The 13,272-nt window shown below is 34.7% G+C and overlaps 1 protein-coding gene across 1 annotated transcript in view; it reads right to left on the bottom strand.

Moving 5' to 3' along the window:
• The window catches only part of LOC150080822 (glycerol kinase 5), a 376,684-nt gene that overhangs the window by 219,736 nt on the left and 143,676 nt on the right, over positions 1-13,272 (bottom strand). The window contains exon 6 of the mRNA XM_090382163.1: positions 7,783-7,876. Within this exon, the coding sequence (XP_090238289.1) occupies positions 7,783-7,876 (94 nt within the window). The remainder of the gene's footprint in view (positions 1-7,782; positions 7,877-13,272) is intronic.

Below are 13,272 nucleotides of genomic sequence, written 5' to 3'. Positions count from 1 at the left end.
CCGTTGTGTTACTTGATGATCAAGTCCAAGTTCTGGCATTGATGTGGGTAGCCAAGAGCTTGATGGGCCCTTCAATTTAAATCCTTTGAGGGCATCCACCTTGTTCTCAAAGGCCCATAACAATGCTGAGTTGACACCTAATATCCTCACACTCTTTACATCGAGCACACACAAAGACATTCCCCCTCCCTTAGCAATATCAATACCATTCCTGATAGCCCTGCAAATATCAAACAAGCAGTACATTTCATAAGGCTATTCAGAGGGCAAAAACTCCCCCCCTCAGTTCTCCCCCAAGCCATAGCACTCTCACTACCATGAGCCTTTAACTTTGCTGCTCTAGTCCCAGGTATGATTTTGGTTCAAATTCAATATAACCTCAGAGTAACATATCAACTGTGTGGTACTACACTGATAGTGGTAGAGAGTGAAAAGGACCTGGAGATAAGGAGGTGATTATTCCCTTGTAGGCAATGGTCAGGCCACACCTTGAGTACTGCATACAGGTCTAGAGGCCTCATTTTAGGAAAGATGTTGAACTACTAGATTGGGTACAGAGAAGGGCAATGGGATTAGTGAGCGGAACAAAGGGTTGCTGTTACCAAGATAGGCTTAAGTTCTGCAAATTGCAGTGTCTGGAGACTAGGCACCAGCGAGGTGATCTGATTGAGGTATATAAGACATTGAATGGTTTGAGCAAACTCAATGCTGATGGGATTCTTCCTTTTGCTCAGATTCCATACTTGAGGGGGCATAAATTCAAGTTGGGGAAACGACAGTTGTAGAACAGATGAGCGAAAATTTGCCTGTAGCCAGCGGGTGGTTTATTGCTGGTACAAATTTCTATCTATCGTTGTGGAAGTTGACAGCTTAAATAAATTCAAAGCTGAACTAGACAATCTTTTGGAGTGAATGGGTGTGTGAAACAGGAAGGTTGTTTATTTTTTTTTTTTGATGATGCTATGTAGGCTTGCTTTTTTTGCATCATATGACTCTGCTAATGCTATTAATAAAACAGTTTAACAATTTTTTTTGGTAACATGCTTAAAGCAAGATACTTGTAAGTAAAACTGTTAATGATGAAATTGCGAGCAAAAATTTGTAGCATGCATAATTTTTGATATCTTTTATTTTACTCTTTTTTTTTTTTTATAGAAGATGTGTGCATATCTATGTTTATTATACAGTTTAAAAAATAACTTTATTTTTTTCTATTTTATTCATTAATAAAGCATTCTGCAGAAATTTCTGTTGAAATATTAAGGGAAAAATTATACAAAAATGGGTAAACATTGAATAAAAGATTTGGCAAGTAAGTTCTGGACTAAAATTGTCAAACCTTTCACAACTGCCAGAGCACATATAGCAATGTGATGCAGAATAATGTGGGAGCTGACCTAAACATAATGCCTCGCTCCACAAGGTCATTTGCATATTGTAATTTGTTCATACATAATCATGTTAGAGTTGTTGTGTTGTTCAAGATTTTACTGTGTTAAGTCATGGAACAAAGAGTGAACATTGAATTTTGTTTCATGTCAGGGAAAAATTTACTTACAACTTGGTAAAATTTATAGGTGGAGTTATTAATTATTTTTAGTATTCTTAATTATTCTTAGTATTTCTAATTATTAGCATTAGCAAGGGCACATGATGCAAGAAAGCAAGCTTATATAGCATCAGCCAAAAAAACAAAGAAACACACACCCTTCTCATTTCACCCAACCACTCACTCCCAATGTTTGTCTAATTCTACCTTGAATCTGTTTAAGTTATCAACTTCTACAACGACAGATGGAAGTTTGTTCCAGCAGTCAACCACCCACTGGCTAAAGGCAAACTTACACACATCTATCCTACAACTGTCTTTCCTCAATTTGAATTTATGCCCTCTCAGGCAATTATTCTGAGCAAGAGGAAGAATCCCATCAGCATTGAGCATGCTCAAACCATTCAAGGCTTTTTACACCTCAATCAGATCACCTCGCAGGTGCCTAGTCTCCAGACACTATAATTTGCAAAACTTAACCCTTTCTTCGTAAGAGCAACCCTTTGTTCCATTCACTAATCTTGTTGCCGTCCTCTGCACTCGTTCCAACAGCTCTACATCCTTCTTAAATTGAGGCCTCCAGACCTGTGTACAGTACTCAAGGTATGGCCTGACCATTGCCTTATACAAGGGGATAATCACCTCCTTATTCTTGCTAGAAAAATATTCCTATATATCATTGAAAAGACCCCATGAGCTACTCTTGCAGCTTGTCTGCACTGCTCAGAAAATTCCATATCTGACTGCACAATTATCCCCAGGTCCTTTTCATTCTCCACTACCCCGAGTGTAGTACCACCCAGTTGGTACATTACTCGGGATTACTGCTACCCATATGCAGTACTTTACATTTGTCAATGTTAAACTTCAGTTGCCACCTCTCAGCCCACATCTGCTCAACTTTTCTAGATCATGTTGCAGTAGTTTACCATGCTTATTGTCATTAACAACTCTATCAACCTTCGTATTGTCTCAAACTTGGACATTAAGCCTGATATACCTTCATCAACATCACTGATAAATACAGAAAGCAACGATGGGCCCAACATGGATCCCTGGGGAACTCCACTAATAACGTTGGTCCACGAAGAGCAGTGTCCACTGATTACCACACTGTCTTCTCCCACTTAACCATACATTTATCTATTGTAGCAACTTTCCCTTAATGCCATACTGTTCCAACTTGTACAGTAGTCTTCCATATGCAGCAACAGTATCAAAAGCTATCCTAAAATTCAAGCATATGATATCAAAATTATTTTTTGCATCCAGTTCCTTTGATGATTAAACTTCAATTGATTTTATGGGTTGAATAAATGATAAAATGTTGATTATTGTACTTCAACCTTTATTTTATACAGCTCATTATAACATGTAATTGTGTCATTCAATTTTCATTTGAAAGCAGATTTCTTCAATTTGTGGATCACTGCCTTCTATAATTTGGATGACTTTTGCACAAGCTGTACAAAAATAATGTTATTTTATTTAGAGTTCTCATTGTTTCAACACTTTCCTAATCATCATTAACATTATATGCATTATACATATTCTATTATGTATTATATATAAACTCAAGTAATCAAACAACATAATCAAAACAAATTTTTAATTTTACCAATGTGAATTTGCAAAGAGCTTTTGAATGAATAAAAAAATAAATTGCTTTTTGCTACTAAATTTGAATACTTTTATTAGATAATACAGTGGCTCTGATTCCTAACTCCACAGAGCAACAGCAGTCAGCATTAAGTCAAAATGTGAAACCCATGCTGTCAGGTGGTCCAGTGGATAATGTGCCTTCCTAAGAAATAAAAGTAGCGGTTTCAATCCAACCTCCCGTATGGATGCCGAAATATCCAATTATTTTTTTTTTCAATATGAGGTATAAATGGTGTGATATGAATACATATTACTATACCAGTATTGAATGCTTGCAAAATGAATGATTTTACATGCCGCAAATACATCATAACAATAATATACAATCTATGAAATATGTAAAATGGGAAAAAAACTAGTGTTTGAAAATGAACAAAACATAATGCATAAATTTAGTACCTACGGTGCTTTTTTTTTTTTTAAAAGTCTGGTCAGCTTATTTCCCCTTAGTCCTTTTAATGGTTAAAACAGTTAATTATCCTCAGAGAGGGTAAATTCAGAAAGTTTGATTTATGAAGTTCTAATGTATACAGAATTTTTTTCCTTACTGTCAAATTTGAATAAATTTATTACAAAGTTGTAAATTATGGATTTTATCCATTGTGCTGGATGATTCAAAATGCATGTAACCCAAATATTACTAATTGAAATGTACTAATTCTTTTACTATATCATTATATAATCAAGTAATTACAAGAACTATAATGATAACAGGTTACTATAAAAAATTATTATAAATATCGAAAATATCCACCTTCTCAAATACATGCATGTAGTCATTTCATCATATTCGATGACACCTACAAATTGAAGCGTCTGGAGACTAGGCACCAGCGAAGTGATCTGATCGAGGTGTATAAGGCACTGAATGGGTTGAGAAAGCTGCTAAATGCTGATGGGATTCTTCCTCTTGCTCAAATTACTAACCTGAGGGAACATAAATTCAAACTGAAGAAAGACAGTTGTAGAATAGATGTGTGGAAATTTTCCTTTAGCCAGCAGGTAGTTGATTGCTAGAACAAACTTCCATCCTGTCATTGTGGAAGTTGATAGCCTAAATAAATTTAAGGCTGAGCTGGACAAACTTTTAGAGGGAATGGATGTGTGAAATGGTTTTTTATTTGGCTGATGCTACATAAGCTTGCTTTCTTGCATCACATGACTCTACTACTACTATTACCTTTTATAATGTAGAGTCAGGGAATACATCATGACAGCTTCATCATAAACAAACCAATATGGATGAGTTTGTGTAAGTGTAAACTAACAACTGCTGTCCTGCATGGTTCTATAAGATCTCCATATGATTACCCAAATGAAAGAGCTAATTACACTATTTTGCATGAATTATGAATCATCCTGTATCGATATTGTTTTCTACCACAACTAAAAGAAATATCAATTCTGACTATAAATAGCTGCTTCTCCTTCAAGATGTTAGAAATGTCACACAGGAGAACATTATTCTTGACCTCATTCTTAGCAATGATTGAACAGAAATGTTTTTATTTGCATTATGAAACCATTAGCAGGTAGTAGTAGTCATAATATACTAATATATCATAAGAAATTTATGGCTAAAAAGCCTTAGACTGCAAGAAAAATCCAACTGACACATACGTTAGTGTGCATGCATCATATCTATATGCAAATTAACCAACCAAAGTTGTATAAGTGGTATCATTACATAATATCACATACAGGTAGGCCTCGCATAACGTGAGTTCAATTAACGCGTTCAGTTAACGCTATTTGAAAAATTATACCAATTTTCACTTTACACGATGCAAATTTTCAGTTAATGTGTTTTTTTTTTTTTTTATGCGATTGTTGAAAAAGATTTGAATCGCGCGTTAAGCTTACCGCGAGTCATACGGTCAATAAACAAACGTTTGCCGCTGCCCACCTCGGTGTGTTCCATCAACCATCGGAAGAAGACATGTTACTTGTTTGTCTCCTGCTAATAAAGTCAATGCACACTTACATAAAAATTCAAATTTTTAAATGAGCCAGATGAAAATGTTACTGCAAAGGAGATAACGGTAAAAGAATTAGATGAAATCTTTCATATCGCAGAGAACCTAAAACAAAAGGTTTGAGGTCTCTGCGATATTTATTTCGACAAGGCCCAGAGAAGATTGTTGTCCGCTATCGGAAATTGATTGATGAAAACAGAAAGTCAACACTGTTCAAATATTTCCGCAACAGTCATTTCTTCATTATGTATTTTATGTCAGAGGTTCCCAAACGTTCTCGGTTCACGGCGCCCTTAGTGTCTCCATGATATATATATAATAATAATTTTTTCAAGGCACACCCAGACCAAAAGAAATACCTAACACTTTCGTTTAGTACTTAGGTCCAAACAATTTAATAAGAAATGCTGAAACTGTGAACTACCTCGAGCTAGTAGTTCGCGCAGTGTCCGACAGATGTCGAGTATCGCTGTGCTTCCCTCGAAAATTTAAAATATTCCACGGTGCACAGTTTGGGAACCGCTGTTTTATGCAATAAACATTTAATGCCATAATTATTTTCAGTATCTTTTACATCGTATACAGTTAAAAGTTATTTAAAAGGTATTTTTAAAATTCTTTATGGAAATTCAGAAAGTCAAGAACCAATTATAATTTTTCCTATTGATTATTATATTCGATTAACGTGTTTCCGTTTTGCGCTCGCAGGACAAATTAATCACGTTAATCGAGGCCAGCCTGTATTGTGAAACCTTCACAATTAGTTTCCTATCTATTATACTTCAAATAAGTAATGGTTCCATAATACAGAAGAGCATTGTTACTTCTTGTCAGTGGGTGCCATCATCCAAATGGCTGCTTCAGAGGTAGTGGCCCCTCAACAGTAAGTGGGTAGGTAAAAAAAAGGTAAACTGCAGCCATTATCAACCCATTGCAGGATGGAAGCCTCCTCGAGCCTGACAATTCATGCTGAGGGAAATGGACCATAATCTGCCACACTGGTCCAGTGCGGGTTGGCAGATTGACCGTATTTAGCAGTCAGGGGCTTGAACCCCAGTCTACTCAAAAAGCGTTTGCTACTGCACTCCTGCTCCTGACCACACGGCTATGGAGGCCTACAGTGGGTAGGTACCTGGTAGTATAAAAGGTGACAACCCAGTTGTGAACTTATTTCACAATATGACAGATGCCAAATGGTATGCAAGTGAGACATAAGAAATGAGAATAAATAAAAATAGTTGGGGAAGAAGTTACTTATTTGAAGTACAAGAAAAAGGAAACTCGTGAAACTTTTCACAATATGAAATTTTATGTAATGATGCATTATACAATTTCGGTTAGTTCAAATGCATGTAGATGTGATGCAAATGCACTAACTTATGAATCTAACAAGCACAAATGTAAAATGGAAAATGCTGAAGGAAGTAATTCTATAAGTTAACCATTTTTACAGCAGTATTGTTTCAAGTCTAGACCAAAGTGGACAATCAGTGAAATGATGAAGTCCATAACAGCAAACAGCATGGGGTAAACATAAATTGTCAAAAAACACCAAATGCTATGCTATGTATAAATTATTCTGTAATAAAGTTATTCAAGAAATAAGAAATGTGATGGCAAAGGACAATGTACACAAAATGCAAGGGTTCACACATACAAAAGAATTTTTTTGTATATGTGACCATTAAAAAGAAGGAACTGAAGAAAAGGTTGGTTAACTGATGTGGGATAAAGAGTGGATACACATGACTACTGCTTTAACTGGACCAGGGATCAGTTCTAGGTCCTTTGTTCATTTGTCATTTTCAAATATTTCCAATATTTGCAAATGACAATGATGAAGGCATAACAGGCTTTATGTCAAAAACTGACAGTGATACAAAGGTTAGCAAGGTGAAAAAAATATTGAAAGCAAGATATGTTGTTTCAAGAGGACCCTTTAATTTTTCTATTGGTGACCCCAAACAGAAAAGGTATTAAAACCTATACTACTCTAGTATTGTGTATGTATGACTTAAAAGATATTTCTTCATACTAGATTTCAACACTTTTTGCAGATTGTAAGGTTTGTTAATTACATATGAAGGTTGATTCGTAGAATAGATATAGTAATATTGAACAAATATAGTAGTGTACTTTAACTGCCATTTTTTTCGACCAACTGAATATTTGGAATTTAAATTATTCAGTTGGTCTAAGAAAATTGAAGTTAAAGTACAAATACTGGAGATAGTAAAGTTCTACATGTGAGTAATAGTAGTCCCAAATTATCTTATCACTTGATAGGCAACAAATAGAGTATTTGTGCAATCCAACATGAAACTCTCTTAACAGCATAGACTTCTAAATGGTCATTTATTATCTGATCTGTACATGTTCTGCTCATTGAAAAAACAATAAAGCAGAGCTATCCGATAACTACATTCATAATTCTGAAAAGTAGGTTAAAAAATTTTAAATTAAAACACTGTAAAGATAATAATTCTGAACAGTCTTCTAAAAATCATTATATTGTAATGCTTCATTAAAATAAAAAGTTCATTGTGGTGTTGATTAACAATATTGCTTTCCTTCAATATTGCATATTTAACTTACTCTTATTTGAAATGAAGAATTCCATTCTTTACAAAGTGCATCTACTCTAGTATCATTCCAAGTAATAAAATTATGAAATGGCACTCCTGTTTCTCTACAAGAAAAGAAAAACTTAATTTCAAATAACAAAGCCAAAAATTTTTACCATCACTAGAAAAATAAATAAATAAAACAGCCTTCTGGCTGATAGTTCAATACATAATGGCATGAATAGGAATTAAGAATCAAATCCTATTCTTAATTAAAAATTAAAATAACTCTAGAATTTTCAATACAAACCAGCTGCAGCTTAAGTTCAATGTACCATACTGTTGCCATAATAAATACATATTAATACATAATAAATGGAAACTGCTTGAAAAATAAAATTATACAGATATACTTATCAATACTAACAATAACACATGCACACTGATGCATTTTGCAGAAAACTCAGTTTGCTCTTTACTATATACACAACTGAAATTTCTACCAATGCACAATGATATTTTATCACTCACAAGCCTGAAGCTTTTGCTCTAAATTTACTCAAGTTTAAGTTTTGGTACTATCTTAATTTTGAAATGTTTCATCAGTGGGCTGTCATGCCTTTCACTGATTGTGCCTATCTATCTAACTAATGGCAAGGTGATAATAAACAATGAAATGGCAGAATGCATAATGGTACAAATTTCATATAAATAGTTGGATACTTCTCTTTAGGGAGTAGTGTAAGCACAATAGGAAAGAAACAAATGCTAACTTACTTTGCAAAATGGAAAAAACTAATTACAAATGAGACTTCTTCCAATCCCCTTGCATGATATTAAAATTGTTTATCTACTCACAAAATGGTGTGCTACATTAAGAAAGAAAGAAAGAATTTTTACTATCCTTACAAAAGTGTGTACAGATTGTTGAAAAAACCTTGTCTCCCTGCAGCATGTGCTTTTCAGTTGCTAGATTTGGGAATTAAATGATTGAATACAATTAAAAATATATAACATAATAAAGAAGGACTTTATCTGCTAGGTTTGTATCTCATCCGGGGAAAAATCATCAAATTTCATGAGGCACCATAAGAAACAACCAAGAGACACAGCATTTCAACAACCTGCCAACAGGCAAGGATGAATGGCCATAGTCCTATGTATGTGAACTACTAAAGTACTTACCCAGTGAAATCTAAAACAAAATAAAGCAATGGGTAAAACTTCTTCAATAACCACCTCACACAGAGCATATATAGATAACAAAAAATTAATAAGAAATGGACTAACAGAATGGACAAATATAACTTCAAAATTAAACAGATGGAATGAAATATACACCCATGATAATATTCATAAATCTCTAATAAAAGACCACAAACAAATTAAATTTCTTAACTTTAAAAAACACATTAAAAATTTGTAAAATAAAATAAAATCAAATAGAAATCTGGTACAGAAGCAAATCTGGATTTTCCAAAATAATCAATGGCAGGAAGGATACTACTAAATATCAATTTAAAGTAGCGATTTAAATATCAAGGAAAAAATTTTAATTTTTAAAAGGGAGGAAAAATAATGGCCTTTAAAAAAGAACAAAACAATTGATACTGGCAATATATCTTTTCTGAGATAACAAAATTATATCAGTGCAATATTCTGTCTCTCTAATCATTATTATTGTTGTTAATATCATGAGAGTTCACTGGTATTTCTGGAAAAGGAAAAAATTAAAATTTCTCTTCAAAGATTGACAGTATACTATATTTCTTGAGATTTCCAAATGACCTGGGGAAATTATGAACCTAAGAACCAATCACAGATATTTTGCTTTATACTTGGCATTTTCTGCTGCATTTACTCATTCCTCCCGATTCAATTTAGAAAGGTTTTTCCTCTTACTTTTTAGCTCAAGGTTAAGCAGAAGAAACAGAATTATTTCAATAGCAACTGAATGGGGTCTTTCATTCTGTGCCTGGTAATACACAGGCACAGAACCATACTGAAGTACAGTTATTGCAATACAGGCAAAAAATGGATCACTGATAAAATAATATTTTCTATAAGTAACAAACACCACCTGTCGGTTTGTTTGTTGCTCATGTTGCAAGTCCTTCAGAGTACTTCCATATAATGGTTTTATTTTTATCTTTAATTGAACCTCTCAGTGGAATATTGCCAGTGGCAACTGTTTCCTTCTTTTCTAAAGTTCGTTTCCAATCCTCTCCCTTCATGAAAATCTTGATATTTTCCACATGAAACTTGATATTCAGTAGTATTTTCCCTTCTCTTGATTATTTTGGAATATTCAGGTTCATTTCTGTATTATATCTCTATTTTGTTTTATTTTATATTTTACAAATATGTTAGCATTTCTGGAATTATTATATTTTTTTCACTAAGAAATTTGATTCAGGTTTACAGTTTTTTTTTATTTTTTTATTAGAGGTTTATTTAAATAAAATATAAATGCTCAAGGCATAATATATTTAAAATACACTATAAAACATCAGCGTAAATACACCACAGCGAACTCATAATGAAAAACTACATAAAGTAGTGTAAAGTCATCAATTTAATTGTACCTCATATTGCGACTACCTTCAACAACAAGTTACCGTGTATTGCACTATCTCGAATAAGTAATGTTTCGCTAATAGAGAAGACTATTAGTTTTTTATTATTCTTCATTATGAGTTCGCTATGGTGTATTTACACCAATATTTTATAGTGTATTTAGGCATAATATATTTGCCTTGAGCATTTATATTTTACTTAAATATTTTCTTGCACACCTTTTAGCATCTCTCATATTGTGGAAATTAACCCCTAAGGGCTCAATATCTGGTGAGTATGGGCCTGGCACACCCAGGGTCCTGAGCTGGATTTCATCATTCTTCTCTTTATTGGTGATTTCTTTCTACTTCTGTCTCTTGTTTTATCTCTCTCTCAGGGAAATTCTGATTTTTTTTTTTTTGGCTGGTGCAGCATCGAAGCCTCAGTCTTCCTTGCACCATACGGCTAATAATAATAACTTCACAACTAGGTTGGCATGATTGCAACACCAGGGTACCTGCCCACCTACCGAGGATAGGCCAATAAGCCTTGAAACAGCTCTGCCTGGGTGATGAAAATAAGTAACAATAGTCTTCTCTATTAGTGAAGCATTCCTTATTCAAGATAGTGCAATACATGGTAACTTGTTGTTGAAGGTATGCACAATATGAGGTACAATTAAATTGATGACTTTACACTACTTTATGTAGTTTTTCATTATGAGTTTGCTGTGGTGTATTTACACTGATGTTTTATAATGTATTTTAAATATATAATGCCTTGAGCATTTATATTTTATTTAAATAAACCTCTAATAAAAAAATAAAAAACTGTAAACCTGAATAAAATTTCTTAGTGGAAAAAATATAATAATTCCAGAAATGCTAACATATTTGAAAAATATAAAATAAAACGAAATAGAGATATAATACAGAAATGAACCTGAATATTCCAAAATAATCAAGAGAAGGGAAAATACTATTGAATATCAAGTTTCATGTGGAAAATATCAAGATTTTCATGAAGGGAGAGGATTGGAAGAGGATCTCCAAAACAGAAATGTGTTAATCAAATATAATAATCAATAGGAAAAATTATAATTGGTCCATGACCTTCAGGAATATTTTATGTAAAATTATATGCGTACATAAAATATATGTGTATATTTTATGTACGCACACATTTTATTTTATCATAATAAAGATGTTTTACAGATTCGAGTCAGTGTTATTTAGTAGCATTACAGATGAATTCTCTGTAATACAAAAGATTTCATCTAGTTCTTTTACTGTTATCGCCTTTCCAGTAATATTTTCATCTGGCTACTTTAAAAATTAAAATTTTTTTTGCATTTAAAATTTAGAATTTTAAATGCAAGTCTGCTCATGACTTTATTAGCAGGAGACAAACAAGTAACACGTCTACTTCTGATGGTTGATGGAACACACTAAGGCAGGCAGTGGACAAATGCTTGTTTATTGCCCGTCGGATGAGAAACAAGCTTAGTGCGCAATTCAAATATCATATAAAAAAGATCATGTTAACTGGAAATTTGCATCATATAAAGTGAAGAGTGGTAAAATTTTTTCAAAGAGCAGTAAAAAAAAAGTGAAGTGCAGCCATTATCAACCCACTGCAGGATGGAAGCCACCTCAACAATTCATGCCGAGGGAAATGGACCATAATCTGCCACGCTGGTCCAATGCGGGTTGGCAGATCGACCGTATTCAGCAGTCAGGGGCTTGAACCCCGGTCTACTCAAAGAGCGTGTGCTACTGCACTCCCGCTCCTGCCCACTCGGCTACGGAGGCCGTAGCCGAGTGGGCAGCGAGCGGTAACTGTTAGTAATCCTGGGTATAACCTCCATGCACAAGTAAATGGTGGGTGACCACCCAGGTGTGAACCAAAGTAAGCAGGGGTCGAAGTGTGGCACCCACACCACATGGAGGAACGCCGCCCCTCTATGTTACCAGGTGGTACTAGGTGGTAGATGACTCATCAACCGGTGAAATACCACCACTTTGCTTATTGGAGGCTTGAAGTGGTAGAACCCATGTTTAGTCTCTAGAGCTAAGTTCCGGTCAACCCTTCCCTTCCATCATGCAGTATGGTTGATGACTTTTGAGGTTATGATGAACATCGTGGCAAGATCCAATATTCCTTACATTTCAAGGGTACAGCTCTAAAACGGTGTTCGCAGGCCAGCCGCTAGTTAGTACACCGGACCGAACCTATTGGTAACTCTCTAGGAGGCCTCCGGATCAGCTAGTGTATAATCTTGCTACCTCTACTCTGCCAGATAGTGACTAGAGGGAGTCCGAGTAGTGTGTATGCGGGGAGCATTGTCGAGGCCACGTTATGTCAAGGATCTGGGTATATTCTTACCACGTGTGCCCCATATCCAAAAATTTTATTACTTCATACAGCATGTCTCACCCACTTTTTCTTACTATTGAATACACCTTGAATTGTCAAACTAATAGAGCAAGCTTATCTGTGAAAAGATCTAAACCTCCCAAGCACTTCCAAATTCATTTCACAAATATACGTGGTCTCTCAATTCTAATCTCAACGATGTCCATTTCCACTTGCAGTCTGCCAAACCCCATGTTCCTTTTCTGACAGAATCTCAGTTATCGGTTGATTCAACTACTGCTCATCTCAGATGCCCAAATTATTCGCTGTATGATTCCTTTCACCTCAAAGGTGGTACTTGTGCATGTGTCCATTCTGATATTCCCTGTCAGAGACTTGGCAATTTGGAATCTCCTTTCTTTGATCTTCTCTGGCTTAAAATCTCTCTACCTCATTGTGTCAAATTCATCTGTTGTCTCTACCATTCTCCCAACTCCACTAATCACTTGGAGCTCCTTGACTTCCTCTCTTTGCAACTTGACTTTCTCCAGTCCAACTTTCCTAACAGTGAGGTAATTTTCCTTGGTGATTTTAATGTTCACAACTCCAG

Source organism: Mastigoproctus giganteus, chromosome 9 (genome assembly GCF_048544385.1).
Source record: "Mastigoproctus giganteus isolate SK-2022 chromosome 9, ASM4854438v1, whole genome shotgun sequence".
Taxonomy (NCBI): Eukaryota; Metazoa; Arthropoda; class Arachnida; order Uropygi; family Thelyphonidae; genus Mastigoproctus; species Mastigoproctus giganteus.
The sequence above is the reverse complement of the archived record's forward strand: the minus strand, read 5'-3'. Positions and strand labels throughout refer to the sequence as shown.